Here is a 20,975-nt window from a genome sequence, read left to right as displayed (position 1 = left end):
ATCCTGCAAGAATTATGGGCCTTATAGACCACTATTGCAAAAGAGTGCATGCTGCCATTGATGCTAGAGGGGGCAAAACACAGTGTTAAGAACTAAGGGTATACAGTCTTTTGAACAGGGGTCATTTAATTTTTTATCTTTGTTGCCATGTTTTGTTTTATGATTGTGCTATTCTGTTATAACCTACAGTTGACTATGAATCCCATAAGAAATAAAAGACATGTGTTTTGCCTGCTCACTCATATTATATTCTCCAAGGGTATTCAAACTTTTGAGCACAACCATAGATTATGGTACTAGGGGGTCCTTTAGTCTAGCTGTAAGTAATTGTGTAAAAATGCAGATATTCACAAAAATCCATTCAGCTATTCTCACTCTCTCAGTGAGTAAACTAGTGTGCCCCATCTGCCTATCAAAGTACTTGTAAGTAACAGGTTTTTGGTACTACTAAAATTGTTTTAAACTTGACGGCCAATGTCAAGACAAGCCTCTTGCTGCTCTGCATGTGCTATTTTATTGGATTCCACTGTTAGTGACAATTATTTAGTATTTTGCTTTGAATACTACTTGTTTTCCCTGATATATTTACCCCCAATTCTCTGAGACAGAATGGGCTAGTCTTATGAATCCCTACAAACCAATTGACTCATAATAGGGCACACATGGGGTGGACAGGTGCTTTGTATTAATTAAAAGATCCTTTTATTTTTTTATTTTTATCCATAAATGAAGAATTATTTGGATTTTTATAAACTGTACCAACATGTGTAATGTAGTTATCAATTTGTCAAAATTTATCCGCAATGGTAAAGGAAAAAAAAAGAGCATACTTTTACATTGTGTATCTACTACTTCACCACGCTGTTATTTTATTTGTTCACAGGAGCACAGATTCTAGACTACAAGGCCTTATTCTGTATCATCATTTTGTTGCCCTGAAAGACATTGTTCCGCAAAACATTCAGGAGGAGTACCTACAATACTGTGATCATCTTCCCACCAAAGATTTGTCTGCTTATCATTACATTCAGGACATTCTCCAAGACTGGAGCAATCAGCAAACATTTCCACCACATATCCTTAAACTCTGGTTGACTTGCTTGCAGCAGTTTTATGCTGAGGCTGACGGTACAATGCAGACAACAGAATCTGCCCATCGTGGATCACTGTGGGTTAATATGGGCTTACTACAAATTCACATCTGGCTGCCACAAACCAAGTTTGACCCTGCAGCAAAGAGGGAATACAAACTTAAGTATGCTAAAGAAGAGGTGTGTATGAGGTTTCCTTCTACCATTACACATTCATTTTGTTTTACTATAATATATATTAATTTGCATCTTACTAGCATTTTTTTTTTATAAATCTCTGGTAGTTAGAAATTACTATTAGATTTTTATTTTTTTGATTATGCCTCATCGTGGAATAATTATTAATGGCTTGGTGTGTTTTTTATTGTGAAAAATGGCCTTAATCAGACTCCATTAACATTTTATGTATGTTTTTTTTGTTTAAATTTAAATTCTGTTGTCAGATACTTGAACTGGAGAGTGAATGGAAGACACGGAATTGGTCATGTAACCTCCTGACGGGAAAAGAACTTGATGATGAGAATGTGAGCAACCATGTCCATCCACGCATCAGGTACAATTGTTTTGCAGTCATCTGTTTTGTCGTTGAATGTTTAAAATGACAAACATCCAAAAAAGGATATCAAAGTAACATTAAAAATATATCATTGTGCAAATGTGTTATAATGTAAATCTCCTATAAATGTTTAAATTGTACAAAGAATAAAAAGCAGATAATCAATCTTTCTTTATATAAATACATCCGTAATAGACCAGCACTCCTAGGCTTCTGCTTATCATAAAAATGTTCCTTTTATTGGTATTCCAAATCACAACAACTCAGGAAGAGGAGCAAAGCCAGTGAAAGACTCATGGACAGCTGTTTTGTTGTTAATGCAACTCACCAGCATGAGGTTTGTTACTGGATTTCTATGGAGGCTTGGCGTTACTTGTAAAGTACATACCAATGTAGTTGTGATGGGGGAAAAGGTGTGGATAAAAACCCCTTCTAGAGCTGTGTTTCAAAGCTGTTGTATACAGCAGACACATACTCCAAGGAATTAATGTATAAAGTGGAATTATGAGGCACAAAAATTGGTTCTTTGTTAAGCTAATTTTTCATATGCCTACCCAGAATCCCTTGCAGTAGTGAAAGCACTGTTAAAGTGAGATTTCTGTGTGAGAAGCAAGTCTTATGGCTTGACCGGTGTATTTGTGTTTAGAAATGTGTTAAAAAAATATATATATTATAAAATATTCACACACCTCCCAAGACAGGAAGTTGGCTTTGAGTCAGGCAATTTAGGTACCACTTGGTATGCTTACAAGTTGGTTTTCTTTTTCAGTCCACTTTTTTAATATCCCTATCCATTTATATTACAATGTTTGTTTACTTTTATGGAACTTAGCCCGGAAAAATGTCTCTACCCTCTAGTGCTATTTACAAGTTCATGTGTAAGATTGTATTATTACTTATTATGTTGGCAAGAAGTTTGTGAAGTGTCATTTTAATGGAAACAATGTTATAATTATTGTCTGTATTTAAATTTTCAGGACACTACTTGATAAAATACAAGAACTGAAAAGACGCATAACAAACCTATCCAAAAAACAGGCTTTCCGTCCCAAGAGCCCAACATATGACTCTTTGTATCAGGATATCCATCACTACCTCACAACTATTGCAAAGGTTTCTTCAGTGCAGGACTTTGCCTCCAGACTCCTAAAAGCCCTCAGCGGGAAAGGAACTAAATCACGGCCAAATCTTCTAAATCTACTGTCTGAGGAGGCTACATGGCAGAGGTCTCATCATCAATTCAGGAAACGTTTGTCGGAGGAGTACTCTTTGTATCCTGATGTGATTACCACTCTGTTGGCAGCCATTTTGCAAATGCAACATGGCATGAGGCTAATCGCTTCAGAGGTGTATACAAACATTAACAGTGCTCTGATTTCCCCAAGTAAAATAACAAATCTGGTCACTTGTCTCTCTGCCTTCCCATCCACCTCAGAATCTTTTCCAACGTACTTCTCACATGCAGATACTTTGTGTTCTGTGGGTTCTCTGGACATTCTGAAAAGTCTCAAAAAACTTTCCCAGAAATACACCTCAAAAGACAAACCTGTAGGAATGGACTTAAATTACTGCCTTACTAAAGAGCAGCTGCTGGTGAATGGTTTGCTTTATCTCCGCTCTCATGTCCTATCTGCGGGAGAAATGGATCCAGAAACCTTAAATCTGTTCAGACATGTATGCCAGGTTAGTTAATTTTATTGCTGTTCTAGCTGGGCATTTTTATTTTTTTCAAAAAAATCTGCATTGTTGTCTGAATTTTAAAGGGGCACTATAGTCACCAGAACAACTACAGAATCATTACCTTCAGGCTTTTTGCCATAAACACTCTCTTTTCAGAGAAAATGCAGTGTTTACATTACAGCCTAGTGATAACTTCACTGGCCACTCCTTAGATGGCTGTTAGAGATCCTTCCTGGGTCATGGCTGCCTGAAAATGCATTCAAACATTGTGTCTCCTCCCTCTACATGCAGACACTGAACTTTCCTCATAGAGATTCAATGATTCAATTCATCTCTGAGGAGATGCTGATTGGTCATGGCTGTGTTTGAATCATGCTGGCTCTGCCTCTGATCTGCCTCTTTGTAAGTCCCAGCCAATCCTATGGGGAAGCATTGTGATTGGATCAGGCCACCACTTCTGATGATGTCAGCAGACACGTTTTGACTATTGACTATTCTGAGTCAAACAGCATGCAGAGCTACAGCTTCATGCTTGAATAAAATTTTAATTTAAGTACGATTTTGCTATTTTTAGGGAGGCATGAGGGGCCAGGGGGGCTTGATGGTGGTTTTAACACTATAAGGTCAGGAATTCATATTTGCTCCTTTAAAACTATATGCTCAACAGATTAATATGCTAATTTGACTGCACATTAGTACATTTAGTTAATAATCACTTGAAAATATTCAGATTTTTCTGTGTGGGCATATTGGAATTGCATCAACAGGGTTATAGGATTTTTTTTTTTTTTTAGGTCTACTTGTCTAAGGGACTAAAGCAGTGTCTGGAATGAATAACTAATTTCACCTAAAAAAATTGTGGTCCCTGCCTAGAGACCTGGGCATAGTGTATCTTCTCATTCTGTCCTCCATAGTGTGTGCTGGCTGTGTGTAGCGTGTTTGCCTTCATTTACCTTTCTGTAGGGTGGGCTTTATGATTCTTGGTGGTCCAGTATGGTTTTAGACTAAGTGGTGGTCACGGTCATGTTGCTTGCCCATGGCATGGCTAAAAAAAAAAAAAAAGATAAAGCATAATACTCAGATCCTGAGTCTTCAATAGTTTAGCTACCTGGTTTGCAAGAGTTGTGGATCCATGAATATGTGTAGATCGAATATGTGAACTGCATGATGCAAGCTGGATTTGTAATCTGTTTTTCTAAAAAAAAAAGTTGGAGGTTAAAAATTCTGACCTTCTTTAAGGAAACCCTATAGTGTTAGGAAAAATAACACTTGTTCCCAACACTATAGTTACCTGTTACCTGAATCAATGCATGTCTATTGTGTTCAGCGTCTTCATGCAGAGCGTGGGGACTATGAACATATGTGCTGTGCACACTGTGCAGCACTAAAATAGGAAGTACTTTTAGTGACTGCACCAGGAAGTGTTACTAGGCAGCAATGTAAACATTGTTTACATTGAAAAGCCTGCAAGGAGATTCTATAGATACCAAAGTCACTACATTAAGCTGTAGTGATTCTGGTGACTATAGTGTCCCTTTAAGATTACCAGTGATCCTATATTACTGTTACCATGATGTAAATAGTGTTTTTTTTTTTCCCCTCTCCTGTGTAATAGGCCATAGTCAATGAGTGGGACGAGCAGGAACAATGTGCACGTGAAAGGGAGCAGCAAGAGACTAGTCTGTATAAATACAGAAGTAAGTCCCATGGTACAGGGCTCACTGAGGATGAGGAGGATGAAAGAGAGTTCCGCCAGAGATTTCCACTCTATGAACGGGTAAGAAACAAATAATTCTTAAAGAAATTAAAAAGCTGTCTCTGATCATGCCATAACATCCTAGATATATCAAAATGTTATAAAATGTATCAAAATTGGTCATTTTTCTCAGTGCCATTTTGCACATGGAATCTAAATCCAGTATCTACATTCAACTTTTCAGTTTTTCTCAATTTTTCTTTGGACATTCTTGTGCTTTCATTATAATATGTACATTAATGTTAGTCTTGAAGATCAACTTTTTTACAAAATCGCATTTTCAATTTTGTCAATAGGACTTTGCAGATGTCACTGCTCTGCCCAGCCTTGAAGAACAGATGGACACAGAGGAAAAGGTGGAGCAGGAAACTACAACCAATATCCTGGTGTCTCAAAGTTCAATGCAGAAAGTGATGTTTATACACCAAGAGCTGTGCCTCGGCACAGCCAGGTCTCTCTGGTACCACCAAAATATACCACCACATGAAGCAAAACATTACCTCAATGTTTTCCTCTCCTGCTACCAGACCAGTTCTACCCTGATAGAACACATGTACCCCTTATTGGGTAGGTTTTGAGCAATGTTGCATGCTGTGATCTATACACTGAAATATATTTTTAAGAGAAGGCATGATATGCTTTAATTAACTGTGAGTTTATCCACATCTTTGCTACATTCATGCAGCCCTGCAATCTTTAGTTGAGTGAGCCATTTAAAGGGACACTATAATCACAAACATTTTAGCATAATGAAACCCTTTTGGTGCATAGATAAAGCCCCTGCGGTCTTACTACATTTAGGAGTTAAATCACTTTGTTTATACAGCTCTAGCCACAACTCCCTGCCTGTGACTTACACAACTGAACCAAACACCTCATGTAAATATAGATCTAATGTTTAAACTTCCTGTATTGCACAGTTTGTTGAATTTAGAATTTCGTATCTCCTGTGCTGTTAATTGGCTTCTACACCATACAGGAGTCTCCTGTGCATGCTTTAGGTTCAGTTTACACCATCAGATTTAAAGTGAACCCATTTTGTTCTTGCAGCCTGTGCAAGTCGCAGCCAGGGGAGGTGTGGTTAGTGCTGCATAAACAAACAAAAGTGATTTAATTCCTAAATGGCAGACAATTGAGCAGTGAGACTGCAGCTGCATGATGTAAGCATAAAACTGCTGCATTTAGCTAAAGTTTTTTTTGTGACTATAGTGTCATTTTCATTTTTAAAGAGACTCTTAAAGGAGTTGGATATTATGACGTAGCCCATCATTGGCCCTTAGGTGAAAAGATAATGTGTCCCCCAATTCTGGTTGTTTAGGTTAGAATTTGAACAGTAAAGCTTAGGATTCTTATGTGTATCTATTTTAGGTGCCGAGCTTAATGACCATCTTCTTGGCAGCCAGATGTTTGCCAGCACAATCCTGCAGAATACAGTTTCAGGGAAAACCACTTCAAACCTCATACTACAACATGAAAGTTCTTATGACTTTTATCAACATCCCAACATTCAGCAAGTCCAGCAATGCCAGGATGTACTGCAACGATTTACTAAAGAAGTAAACAGATTATTAGAAGACTGGCCAGAGCATCCTGCTTTGGTACAGGTGAGTCTCAGGTCTCCTATTAAAATACTGCTCAGTCTCTTATCCTCAAACCGCATATATAAATCACCAAACTAACTTCTTCTGCCCAGTGTCAACAATCCTCACCGATTTTTTTCCCCTCAAATTATATTAAGTTTATTCCCTACAGATAGTGACAATACTACAACAGGAATTTTTCCTCCGGTCTCTATCAAGGACATGCAGCTTGTATCCCTAAAAATGTAAATTTCAAATTGCTTAGTGCCTCCCTTGATCCTACCTACATGAAGTGAAGCTAAAGTCACTCAGAGATCCCTAGGTTTTTTGCCTGCCCTCCAGAGAACCAGTCATAGTTTCTGTCCTGTTTTTGTTTTCTCTTACTTGCAGTGGTATAGTCTGCAGACTGTAGTGCAGGAAAGGGGCATGGTTGGGAGCCTGCTCATTCTGGAGGGATCTGTGGGAATGGTTGCCCTGCACTTTCTGTGCAATGCATGAATATTATATGGGCATCCAATTAATAGAGTCACATAAAACTGCTGATGATACTGGCCACACTCACAGCACTTTGAAAATTTGTATAAAGGTCTATGTAGAAAAAAAACGTAACCCCTTAAGGACGGAGGACGGTTCAGGACCGTCATCGGCATTTTTGCGTTGCCGACCGGTGACGGTCCTGAACCGTCCTAACCGTCCAATGTACTTACCCGATCGCCGTCGTTCCCCCGGCGGCGATCTGCATTGGTCCAGGTGTGGGGAGACTGCCTGCAGCCCAGACAGTCTCCCCATGGCGGATTAGGACCCCTGTGGCCATGTGATCGCCCAACAGGGCGACCACATGGTCACAATAGGTGTCCTAGTCTCTGCCTGCAGGGGGACTGTCTGTGCTGACAGGCAGTCTCCCTGCAACTGTAAAATCAAAAAAAAATTTAAAGTGAAAGTTAATGAAAAAAATATATATATTATTATATATGTGTATATATATGATATATAGACATATATTATACCTATATACCGTAATATATGTCTATATATCATATATAATGTCATGCTAAGTGTATTTTTATATTAATATGTACATATATTAATATAAAAATACACTTATAATTAATTTACACACGTGTATATATATAATATATATAATAACTATATATTGTATATATATATTATTCTAAAATACGAATAATAAATAATTTAAATTAAATTAAAAAAATTAAAAATAATAATAAAAATTAAAAAAAATTATATATCTATACAAAATGTTATTCTAACTGTATTTTGATATTAATATATATATATTTATATCAAAATACACTTAGAATGAAATTGTATATATATCTATGTATATATAAATAAATAAAAAGAATGCGAACTATTCATATGTCCAGAGAATTCAAAACACACAAAGATGTGGAATAGGTGGCGCTTATGTAAACGTGTATAATTATATAAAGTAGCCGCTAAAAACACTCCGTGGGTACTCCTATAAACCCACCACACATAAAAGATCACCAAAATCAACAATGAAAACCTAAGTTTTCTTGAGTGTAGCGCTGGGTGTAATTGGAAATATAAAAGTGAATAGTGCTCTAATTGCACTTACCCTCTTTATCACACTTGTATATATGAAAAAAAAGAGAAAATATACAAATAATTGTGCAGTATATTAGAGTGAATCAAATTATATAGTGAACTCTGGAGATAGAATCAAATCCACTCACATTTTTTAGAGCCTTTTACAGATATAAGGCTCTAAACTTCCTGGTGTCTGTGTCTTTTTTGGGTAGACCACACGACCCCCCTCTCACGATATGCGTATGTGTATTTTCCTCCACGTTAGATAGAAAAAAGACACAGGTAATCCAATCTGAGCGTAGTATTTCAAATACTATAAATATCAATGTAAATAAAATATAGTATTGCTCACCTTCTTTAGAGCCTTTGATAACCGGCTCTAAGTATATTGGCCTAGTGTCAATTTGTGGGGTGACACTACCCCTTTCTGGAATCACTTAAACAGGATGCAGCAAGGTGGGTTGAGTATAAAAATGTATATTTATTATAAAATAGAATTTTTAAAAATTATGTGTACAATTTTTACTAGAAAACAATAAAATTTAAAATACCGTATGGATAATACAAATTCATATTCATATGTCCATATACAAAATGACATAAATAATTATATAAATATACACGTAGACTTCAAATATATAAATATGCATATATATTTAAATTCTTCGTGCGTATTTCTGTAATATTTTTACATAATTAAGTTATTTTATTGATTGTAATTTAAGGGACCTGCCTGCCAACCCAGGCCGAAAGTCTAGAGAATGTAATTTGCTATCACTGTATTTTACCCTGTAACGTTCTACGACACCCTAAAACCTGTACATGGGGGGTACTGTTTTACTCGGGAGACTTCGCTGAACACAAATATTAGTGATTCAAAACAGTAAAACATATCACAGCGATGATATTGTCAGTGAAAGTGACTTTTTTTTTGCATTTTTCACACACAAACAGCACTTTTACTGATGATATAATTGTTGTGATACATTTTCCAGTTTTGAAACACTAATATTTGTGTTCAGCAAAGTCTCCTGAGTAGAACAGGACCCCCCATGTACAGGTTTTATAGCGTTTTTGAAAGTTACAGTGTCAAATATATGGGTCAAATATTTTTACATTGAAAATGGCCAGGTTGGTTACGTTGCCTTTGAGAGCATATGGTAGCCCAGGAATGAGAATTACCCCAATGATGGCATACCATTTGCAAAAGAAGACAACCCAAGGTATTGCAAATGGGGTATGTCCAGTCTTTTTTAGTAACCACTTTGTCACAAACACTGGCCAAAATTAGCGTTCAATTTAGTTTTTTACTTATTTCACACACAAACAAATATGGACGCTAACTTTGGCCAGTGTTTGCGACTAAGTGGCTACTAAAAAAGTCTGGACATACCCCATATTGAATACCCTGGGTTGTCTACTTTTAAAAAAATATGTACATGTGGGGTGTTATTTAGCAATTTATGACAGATAATAGTGTTACAATGTCACTATTGATACATTTTAAAAATGTATGTTTTGAAACCGCAATATCCTACTTGTACTTATAGCCCTATAACATGCAAAAAAATAGGAAAAAGCATGTAAACACTGGGTATTTTTGAACTCAGGACAACATTTTGAATCTATTTAGCAGTTTTTTTCATTCGCTTTTGTAGATGAGTAAAAGATTTTTCACATAAAATTCAAAAAACATGTATTTTTTTCAATTTTTCATCATATTTTTTCATTTTTTTTTAAATTAAATTACATGAGATTATATAAATAATGGTATGTAAAGAAAGCCCCTTTTGTCCTGAAAAAAAAATATATAATTTTTATGGGAACAGTAAATGAGAGAGCGGAAAATTACAGCTAAACACAAACACCACAAAAGTGTAAAAAGATGCCTGGTCGCAAATGTACAACATCGCAAAAAAAGTCCGGTCCTTAAGGGGTTAAACAACAAACTGTAGATCAGGCGATTTTTCTACAAGTGAATTGCTAACTAAACACTACCTATTGCTTGTGCTATCCATTTTTAAAAAGTGAAACACACTGTCCTGCCAGGCACACTGAACACATTATGTAAGTTACTTTAACTGCAGTGCCATATGCATGGCTTATGAAGGAATGTTTGAACTCGCATTCGTATTTAGTTTTCTAGTTTCATAAACTGTATTTGAAGTGTGAGCTGTAATTATCACAAATGCTCTGAAGAGTGCCAATTTCAAATATGTCACTTATTTTAATCCTGTACATTTTTGTTTGCAGATATTGGTTATAATTGACCGAATCCAGCGATTCCCACTTTCCAGTCCCCTTGCCAAATTCCTAAATGGTTTAGAGATTCTTCTTGCGAAGTCTCAGGTAAAAATCATAAAAATTGTAATGGTATATTGCTATCCCTACTGTGTGTGTATGTGTATGTGTGTGTGTATATATATATATATATATATATTACACAAAATCCTTTAATCAAATATCTTTTGAATTTCATAGTCTGGGTCACATGTCATATTGGTTATATTGTAAAAGTTCCACATTTATTTTACTTTGTTAGTATTATTAGTAAAGTATGGTTATGCTGTTTTGGGTACACCAGCTTTCCCACTTTTTCCATACTGGTAATTTTTAATTATGATTATTATTTTATTTTTTTCTCTCTTCTAGGATTGGGAAGAAAACACCAGCCGCACCATGTCTTTGAGGAAATATCTTGATGAAGTCACCCAGTTAATCATCCAGTGGCGTAAACTGGAGTTAAAGTAAGATTTTACTCAACATCACTCTTTGGTTTCATGTCATCATTTGTCTCTCTTAATTCTTACCTTATAATTTTTTACTTGCATAATATGTAAGTATCACAAAAACAAACACACCAACAGTCATTCACAAATCATATAGTCAATCTATACAGTCACTTCTTCCTTGGCCCCCAGCAGTTTTACAGCATTTTGGTTTGTTCCTATTTATATTTTATGCTCCACAGCAACAGTATGTCATCAAATTTTGCTCAGCTACAAAGCTAAATCTGCCCAGAAACCGTAACAACTTAACATTTTAATTTTTCCCCAGCTTGTTTTGTTCATTATTCCCAGAAGACTATATTAAAACATCTCATCTATACCTCCTATTTTTATTTTTTAAATAACCACTCCTAGCTGTGTACAGAAGGAAGCAGCTCAATATACATATACTTAGTCATTGACATTAACCTTCTGTTTTCTTATTTACAGCTGCTGGTCTTTGAGTCTTGACAACGTAATGCAACGATATGCACTTAAATCCACAAAACATTGGTTCTCACTGTATCAGATGGTGGAAAAACACATGCAAGACTGCCAGGGGGAAGGTAACAATGGTCTATGTCTGAACAGGTGGCCTTAAACCATATGAAGCAGCAGAAATGTCAAGTATGTTTTTTTTTATTTGTTTGTTTTAGAAAATATTGAAGAAATGGCATTGGAATCCATAGCAAAAACACTGCAAGAATTTATTGAAGGATCCACTCTGGGGGAATTCAGTACACGTCTCCAGTTGCTGCTGGTTTTCCACTGCCATGTATTGCTCATGCCTCAAGCAACTGGCAAAGGTAAAAATGCTTTGAGTTTGGCATTCTAGCATGTCTTTGAGTGACTGCTAAGTTTGCAAATGTTCCTAATTTGTCTATTTTTGCATAAAATCGCTGACATCCTTGGTTTAGTGAACAATCCTTATAGGTTCTTGCATTGACTATTTCATTAACTTCATCATTCAACTACTTTTTTTTTTTTTTTTTTTTTTTTTTTTGTAGGCCTTCTTTGTAGTGTGCTGTGGAATCTGTACAATTATTACAAGCAATTCTTGCCATCTGTCCAAGCAAGAATCACACAATTACGCAGTCCTTTGGAAAAAGAGCTAAAGGTCTGTATACATATGACCTATCTATAGAGTAAATGAAAACATAAATTAATAAAATATATATCCCTTATGATTTCTTGCCTCATTAAAGTTTGAATGCGTAAGTGTAATGTAATGTTACTGATCATGTGTATATTCTCAAGGTAAATAGTATGACTGAATAATCAATAAAATGTTATGTAATCCCATTTGCAGGACTTTGTAAAAATATCCAAGTGGAACGATGTCAGTTTTTGGTCTGTGAAGCAGTCAGTGGAAAAGACTCACAGGTAAGTTGGCATTCAAAGAATAGGGAGACTATTCAAACAATCTATTGTTTGTCTGCCAATAGCATAGAAATTTGATTTGATTTTTTTTTGTTTTGTTTTGATCTTTATCACACTGGAGAACTTTCAACACATATTACCTATTACAAAATAGTTAGTAATCCACTAAATGACTTCATTTCAGCAGTAAGAATTCCAAAAGTTTTTGCAGCAACATTTGGAAAGGTATTTCTTACCAAATGCCAGAGTTGACCCAGTTACAATGAGCAATGTTTTATGTATGTTTGTTTTTACTTTGTAGAACCTTGTTTAAATACATTAAGAAGTTTGAAGGCACCCTAAGTGAACCTTGCTGCCCTGCCCTCACTGAAAGTGTCCAGGAAGAGAAATTAGATTTTGTTGACAACCTGAAAGAAGCTGATGTCAAGAGAAACCCAATACAGCAACTGAATTCAGTTCTAAAGACCTCATTAACTGGAGCAGGCAACATACCGGTAGGACCATCACATGTTTCTAAAAGGATATTGATGACACACATGTTACGCAATCACTCTGCTATAAAGTTTGTGTACTCTTATACTCACACTCCTACACATAGTATGCATTTTGAAATAGCATTCCACATTTATTTTCATGTATAGTTTCCAACAGAACTATGATTATGACTATTGACCGTTCTTTTGACATTGTTAAAATTTCCCATAGAAAAGTATTGCCTTAGTAAATTAGACTTGTGTTAGGTTTTGTAATGCAGAGTTCAATGTGGGCTTCTTTTCACAGATCATGTCTGGAGAGATCTTTTCAGCAGATTCTCTTCAGAGTCGTCTACCAAAGTTAACTAAGCGCATGAAGAAATTGTGTGCCGAGTACATAAAAAAAAGCTGCATGCCCAATCTGTTTGAAGACCTCAATGAATTTACAGGTATGCATATTGTACAGTGTAGTTCATTTATTTATTTATCTCCCCCTCCAACCCCCCCAACCCCCTTCCCCAAAGGTAAATTTAACTATTTTTCACATAGATCCCTCCTTTTGTCTTAATTGCAGATGGCATCATCAGCTCTGTGGAAGACCTCCAAAAGCTATCAATAGACCAATCTGCAGAAAAGGAAAAGCAGAAATCTGAAGCCAAACACATACTAATGCAGAAACAGAGGGCATTGGCAGAGCTTTTCAAAATGCTTACTAAAACTGGTAATTAGTTTCCATTCTCTAATATTAGTCTAGTACCAATTAGTTGCAGAACCTTACTTGCTTACTATCTTGTTGGGAAAGTATGTACTGAGTACCTTTATAGTGTACTGTCTGCTGTAAATCATGTGCTTGTCAAGTTCATATTTGGGTAGGTATTTACATATTTAGATTATACAACTTGATGGCGTAATTCCACAATTCACAGCATTAGGGGTTATTGGTTGCCACAAGATTATATGGAGGAGTTACTCTGAATCTATATGCTATTAGTTTTTAGTGTTCTCATGTTGGCATAGCCAACGAAGGTCAAAATGTGAATTATTTTTCACCTATACAATTGTTGAAACTTTGGCTAGTGCAATAAATGTCGGCCATGACAGGTGACATTTGATAATGCTTGTTTGTTTATTTGTCAAGGGGCATTGCAGTGTAACGTATGAGCTGTTTGAATTAATATATCTTTGTCTGATTTTCCTGCAGGTTTGTCTTATAGGAAGGGTCTTGCATGGATGAAAACCAAACCTCTCCAGGACATGCTTAGTCTCCTTCCTCTTGACTTGCACTGTGCTATGGCTAAATCAAAGAAAAATCTGAAGATTAATGCTATGTATGAATGATATCCAACTTGTATACTCTGTAACATAAATATTATATATATATATATATATATATATATATATATATATATATACGTGATAAGTTTTAACATGCAAAACTTTATGAATATAACATGCAATCCAAAATGTAATTGTGGTCAGTGAAGTCCAGATTACACATGTAGGCAACTGTGACAATAATAGCCATGTAGCAGGAGCTGTGGTTAGCGATGGTCTTGTCTGAAAACTCATTTTCAGTCAGCATGTAGCAAGATCTTGTCACAGCTGTTGAATTTACTGAGATTTCATCCTAGCTCAGCAAAGTCAACTTGGTTAAATAGTTTAATCACGTGATATTAACTTCACTTCTTTTCATCTAGGTTAATTACTGAGCTCTGCATGACTTGGGATGGGTGTCAGAAATATTTCTACAGGTCTCTTGCACGAAACTCGAAGTTGGAGGCAGCATTTGCATCACCTGCCAAGGTAATGGATACTGCAGTTTTAGGTTGATGTTAAATTATCCACAAGTCAAGCTTAACACATTGTAAGATGTACTTCACTGTTTGGACAGCCTCAAGTGTATCTATTTATGTATTATTGTTTGCATAGGAGGCTAAACTTTCGTGTACACAGATGTTTTCTATGAATGTGACTTAAGGAGTTTCCTCATTGCAATATTGCTTTCACTTAAGAAATGTGTTTGTGATTATTGCTGACATAACAAAACACAATCTATTTGTAAGCTGTAAATTGATAGTAATACATTTTTCAGTCTAGCAAACGTTTTTGTTGTCAACTCTAGTGATTTGCAGAATTTCAACACATGTCTTTAAAAGAATGTCACACCTTTCCTCCTGTGCAGGAACTTGGTTTGGGAAACATAGAGCGATGCAAAGGTTTCACTGGTCACCTTCTCAAAGTCCTTATGAAGCAGAGGAGCTCCCTCACTAATGTTACTGAACAGTGGATCATTCTCAGGTAACAATATAGAAAGCATGAATATTAATATTGGGGTGTTTTGGTTTTATTATTTTTTTTCTTTTCTATATTAAAGATGTAGTTTGTCAAGCAAGGTCGAGCAGGGGTTTGTTGAATATTTAAACACTTGTTTGTTCCATTCATGACCTAGAATACATGGAATTGATGCTAAAAATCTAGGAGCTGCATTGTGGCTGTGACCAACTTGCTCATTGCTTTTTTTTCTATGCAATCATTCGTTCACACATAGTTGGCACTCTTAGATTCATTATCAAAACGTGTAGCAAGTCCTCCTATTTAAGCACATGGTAATTATCTGTTCAGATACTGGCAATCTGATAACTGGTACATGGATGCGGCTATGTGGTAAAGCAACACCTGACATGTGGCTACAAAAAAAAATGAAAAAAAGCTGTGCTGATCCAAATTAACAGTTTCTGTGCACTTGCAATCTCTTACATTTAGAAATGTATACATGTAATAAGATTTTGTTTCAATATATAGCATGACCTCGGAAGCCTGATTTGTGCATTACATTACTTGAATATGTTAAGTTAGTAATTTCAAAGCAGTAGTAGTTTTTATAAGCTGGTTTTGTTTCTCTTAATCATGTACATGATATTTTCTAGGCTTGATATATACAAAATAGATACATTTATGCTAATGTGAAACTACAACTTATCAATCAAAGCAATCAAACACATAATGCTTGTGTTTTGTGTGTATGTATATATAAATAACATTTTTGCCTGTCCCAGAAATCTGTTGAGCAGCATGCAAGAAATAAGCTCCCAACTGAGTGTAGACGACTACAAGATCTCATTCCCACCGCAGGAAGCAATGCAGCAATGGGTTGACAGGTTGCAGCAACTTTCCATGCAGTGTTTGACCGTAGTAGAGCAGTTCTCTTGGTTTATTGAATGTTGTCCATCAAGAGAGACATCCGAGTCCAATATGCTGCAGAGAAGTGGAGGTGAAGCGGAAAATCTGAAACTCGAGTCTACACCTATGGAATTCTCTTTATCTCCTTTGCATGACTACCCATCTCCTGTAGCTGCAGATTGTCTACCACCAGCTTGCAAAATGCGGAGGCCAGACAAGGAGTGGGGGGAGTTGAACTCATCAGTAACCAAGATACTAAGTGAGATTAAAGCCACAAAAACTGCAGTGGACCAGATCCGAGCGCAAACTCATGAGACGTTGCTCTATTCTTGGTGAGTGTTGGACTGTAAAAAATTTCCTTAGGTTTAACTAATTTTCTTTTAACAGTGAATGTGTCACTATACTCACCTTTGTTAATGGCAATTGCCACAGTCAGAGATTTTAAATAGATGTTAAATTTTCAGATTGCTAAATATTTCAGTTACAACTAATCATTGGTAAGTGTGTCATGGGTTGCAGTGGCCTGGCTAGTAGTGTGGGACTTTAAATTGTAAGCCCTGTTAAAAGGTTTATACCCTTCTTGTCAATCTGGGTTTGTTTGTTGTTGTTTTTTGCCCAAAATCTTATCTTATGTAATTCTACAGGAAGGATTTTGAGGTCTGCTCCTCTGCACTGGACAGCATGCAGCAAGTTGCAATCGACTTGAGGGAAGTGGAGACTCTGTTTGTCCTGCCTGATACAGATGTGAAAGAGGCAGCGCAGCATATGACATTCCTAAAGAGTCTCCTTTATATTAGAGAAGAAATCCGTGTTGCCATGAAGGAATTCAGCTTGTGGAAATCTCGCCTGCAGGCTATTGGCAGAGCAAAGAGTAAGACACACATCACAGGGAGTAGGTCTGGTCACTACATGATTGTACGCAGTGTTACTGTATAAAAATAGCAATAGAGAGTGGGAATGCCATGTTCTGGAAAAAATACATATCCCCCTAATTTTTTTTTTTTCTTTTATTTCCTCTTTTGCACCACCTATATATACTGTTTGGTTTTATGTGAACTTTATTTAAGAATGTTAAGAAACAAAGAGACACTTTTATCTCTCTTACAGAAAAAAAGTAAAAAAAAAAAAAACTATTAAAAAATGAGGCACATCATATGGTGGTAAAATGGAACGTACATTTTTGACACACACAGTTTTATACCCTGGTGAAAAACTTTGATGCTTTATTATGGAACATGCAAGTTGCCCGGACACTGTTAATTCCTGCAATTAAACTAGTTTAATCTGCAATGAAAAGAATGGACCTTAAAAAGGTTGTCTAACAAAATCATACTAAATACCTTCGTCACAAGCAGAACTCAACTGCCACCTCACTCAGCCTTGGCTGCCAGCAGTCAGTGTAAAGCCACTTGTAACATAGATAAAGTGTAGCAAAGATATAGTGACCATTTTTTACCACTGCTTATAACATCTTCATTTTAACTTATTCATGTTTGACAAACTAGTCCTCCATCTACTATATTGAGCAGAAAACATAGTGCCCCGTCTAACACAGCTATTTTTCTTTGATGATATAAAGGGAAACAAGAGTCTGATGAGGCTTATGTGGAGGATTTTTCATCACAAGTGGAATCAACCATCAAGTCTGTACTTTGTGCCATCCAGAACCTTCTAGAGAAAAGAAGTGATGAGAAAATGAACACAGAGGCTGCAGGTGAGAGCATTTCCTGCTCTTAGACTGTCTACGGACAGATTACTAGAAGTTCTAATAGATAAAATAAAAACTTAAACTTGCCCAGTTGAATTTCTTCTGACTTTTTGAGGATTTTTTTTTTCTCTGCAATGATTAGTAATCCTAAATCTTGGTTTTCCTTCAGGTGTTGATGGAGAGGAGGAATCTCTCCAGGAAGGTCTTGTTACCAGATTGCTGACTGAAGATGTCTGCAGAGACCTGAAAGTTTTGCATGTGTCCAATGTGATCTCCTCTGTCTCTGAATTAATGGACAGGCTGAAAGCTTATGGGGAGGATTGCATAAAAGACAAGCACACAGTTAGTATGCTATATCACATTGATGGGGGGTGACATTGGCACTACATTTGGGTTTTTAAACTTCATTTAGTTTTACAGGTTGCTGCAGTGCGTGTCATCACTCCTTTTCAAATATGTATTTTATTTTTAATGTAATGTAAATTCTTTATTATAATGTTCCTTGTAACATCTTGATTGTGTGGCAGTGCCTTTAATCCAAAAATATTTGGATAATAAATAATTATTTGAGTTATTGGAATTGCATTTAGTGATGGTATTTTATATGGGGGTGTGTGCATGTTGGAAAGTTTTATTATACTGTTCTATATGGGGATGGTAACAATTTCCTGAAATACTGCAGTATTTTGGCGACATGTTAATTTTTATGTTCTACTTTTTTAATTTATTCTTGTAGTATTTCAACCAATGCTGTGGTTTACTGGTTCGTCTTTGGCCAATGCTGTCTGTCTATTCAGACCTTGTATTGTTTTACCTCACTGTATCGCTGGCAACACACAGAAGTACAGGAAAACTTATCTCTGTGTTAAGTCGTCTGTTCACTGAGCTAGCTCAGAAGGTAAGGATTATTTAAACCTGTAATGCCCATTTCAGTCCTATACACTGAAACTGTCTGTTAGCAGATGTTTATTATTAGGGATTTGGGGCAAGCAATAAAATACATATATTATTGTGTGCTAGGTGTTTTTCTATAACCTGGAAATGTCTGTAAGTTTATTTATGTTGTGTGTAAATACCTGTTTTTGTGTGTTGTTTTCTTTTTTTAGTTTTGTGTGTTTTGGCTACCAAAACTCCAAGTCATAGTTTTAAACAAAACCAAATACCGTATATACTCGAGTATGTCGAGTTTTTCAGCACATTTTTTTGTGCTGAAAAACCCCAACTCGACTTATACTCGAGTCAATGTCTGTATTATGGCAACTTACATTGTCAGCTCCCTCCTCCTCCGTGCCGGTCCGGTCAGCTCCCTCCGCAAGTCCCAGTGTAAATCTTGCGAGAGCCGCGGGGTCATAGCGTTGCCACGGCCCACCCCCCACCAAGGCTCTGCACTCATACACACGCTGCACTCATACACACACGCTGCACTCATACACACACGCTGCACTCATACACACACGCTGCACTCATACACACACGCTGCACTCATACACACACACGCTGCACTCATACACACACACGCTGCACTCATACACACACACGCTGCACTCATACACACACACGCTGCACTCATACACACACACGCTGCACTCATACACACACACGCTGCACTCATACACACACACGCTGCACTCATACACACACACGCTGCACTCATACACACACACGCTGCACTCATACACACACACGCTGCACTCATACACACACACGCTGCACTCATACACACACACGCTGCACTCATACACACACACGCTGCACTCATACACACACACGCTGCACTCATACACACACACGCTGCACTCATACACACACACGCTGCACTCATACACACACACGCTGCACTCATACACACACACGCTGCACTCATACACACACACGCTGCACTCATACACACACACGCTGCACTCATACACACACACGCTGCACTCATACACACACACGCTGCACTCATACACACACACGCTGCACTCATACACACACACGCTGCACTCATACACACACACGCTGCACTCATACACACACACGCTGCACTCATACACACACACGCTGCACTCATACACACACACGCTGCACTCATACACACACACGCTGCACTCATACACACACACGCTGCACTCATACACACACACGCTGCACTCACACACACACACACACACTGCATTCATTATATACACACACTGTAAATAAATATTCAATTAATATAATTTTTTTAGGATCTAATTTTATTTAAAATTTACCAGTAGCTGCTGCATTTCCCACCCTAGTCTTATACTTGAGTCAATAAGTTTTCCCAGTTTTTTGGGGTAAAATTAGGGGCCTTGGCTTATATTCGGGTCGGCTTATACTCGAGTATATACGGTACATTTTTTTTCTTTATTATAATGTGAAGTTAATGTTTTGTTTTTTTACCTTTTCAGGGATTTTGTGTCCCTAAGGACCTGATTGAAGAAGAACCAGGCGAGGGAGCTACAGAGTTTCATGATTATGAGGGAGGAGGACTTGGAGAAGGAGAAGGCATGAAGGATGTCAGCGACAAAATAGAAAACGAAGACCAGGTGCTTATTTATTTGTTTACCCATGTTGCTTTCACATGATAAAGTATGTTGATTTAGAGGAAGTCTTTTAAAATACTCAAGGTAGTACCACCTGGAATTGCTATGAAACATATTGGAAAGAAGAAGCTGGTAAATACGAGAAAAAAATCTAAAATTTACATGCTTTTTTCAGCCTGCAGAGTGAGGAACTGTCTCATTCAATGCTAAAGCTTTTTAATGAGACCGTTGTCTCAAAGAGATACATGTCCTTCTAATTACTAACACAGGATTAATATTTGACTTCTTGTAACTGTGAAAGTTACCTCTTTTCATTTTTGTCATGGTATCTTTTTTACATGGTGATATCACTACAAATACTTGATAGACATACAGAAGGCTAGCAGACTAAACCTTCATTGGCATCATTTTACAGCAGGCTGCATGTTTCTTGATATGTCTTCATTTTAAAAAATGCTGTTTTACTCCAGCTAGGAGAGCATGAAGACTTTATCCAGGGTCTAATCTGCGCTTAATATACTAACTTTGTTCAAACTTCCTTGATACTGAAACCAACCCAATTTAATCTCATTTCCACATGCAGGGGAGTGGTGCTTCGATATTTCCAGCACTCTCCAAGTTTTTACGTTTTTCAAAAAGTGTTTTTTTGACAAGTTTGTATGTTTGCAAGGAAAGTTTT

At 36.8% G+C, this 20,975-nt stretch overlaps 1 protein-coding gene across 1 annotated transcript in view; it reads left to right on the top strand.

The window, feature by feature from the left end:
• Positions 1-20,975, top strand: part of MDN1 (midasin AAA ATPase 1) — a 127,496-nt gene that overhangs the window by 83,673 nt on the left and 22,848 nt on the right. Inside the window, exons 62-85 of the mRNA XM_063443572.1 lie at positions 884-1,271; positions 1,535-1,644; positions 2,625-3,330; positions 4,943-5,104; positions 5,380-5,650; positions 6,452-6,687; positions 10,492-10,587; positions 10,891-10,985; positions 11,457-11,572; positions 11,663-11,812; positions 12,014-12,123; positions 12,316-12,389; positions 12,688-12,880; positions 13,167-13,308; positions 13,434-13,580; positions 14,061-14,187; positions 14,557-14,662; positions 15,042-15,157; positions 15,916-16,371; positions 16,684-16,910; positions 17,619-17,753; positions 17,917-18,089; positions 18,484-18,645; positions 20,162-20,299. Of these exons, the coding sequence (XP_063299642.1) occupies positions 884-1,271; positions 1,535-1,644; positions 2,625-3,330; positions 4,943-5,104; positions 5,380-5,650; positions 6,452-6,687; positions 10,492-10,587; positions 10,891-10,985; positions 11,457-11,572; positions 11,663-11,812; positions 12,014-12,123; positions 12,316-12,389; positions 12,688-12,880; positions 13,167-13,308; positions 13,434-13,580; positions 14,061-14,187; positions 14,557-14,662; positions 15,042-15,157; positions 15,916-16,371; positions 16,684-16,910; positions 17,619-17,753; positions 17,917-18,089; positions 18,484-18,645; positions 20,162-20,299 (4,636 nt within the window). The remainder of the gene's footprint in view (positions 1-883; positions 1,272-1,534; positions 1,645-2,624; positions 3,331-4,942; positions 5,105-5,379; positions 5,651-6,451; positions 6,688-10,491; positions 10,588-10,890; positions 10,986-11,456; positions 11,573-11,662; positions 11,813-12,013; positions 12,124-12,315; positions 12,390-12,687; positions 12,881-13,166; positions 13,309-13,433; positions 13,581-14,060; positions 14,188-14,556; positions 14,663-15,041; positions 15,158-15,915; positions 16,372-16,683; positions 16,911-17,618; positions 17,754-17,916; positions 18,090-18,483; positions 18,646-20,161; positions 20,300-20,975) is intronic.

The sequence above is a fragment of the Pelobates fuscus genome, chromosome 2 (genome assembly GCF_036172605.1).
Source record: "Pelobates fuscus isolate aPelFus1 chromosome 2, aPelFus1.pri, whole genome shotgun sequence".
Taxonomy (NCBI): domain Eukaryota; kingdom Metazoa; phylum Chordata; class Amphibia; order Anura; family Pelobatidae; genus Pelobates; species Pelobates fuscus.
The sequence above is the reverse complement of the archived record's forward strand: the minus strand, read 5'-3'. Positions and strand labels throughout refer to the sequence as shown.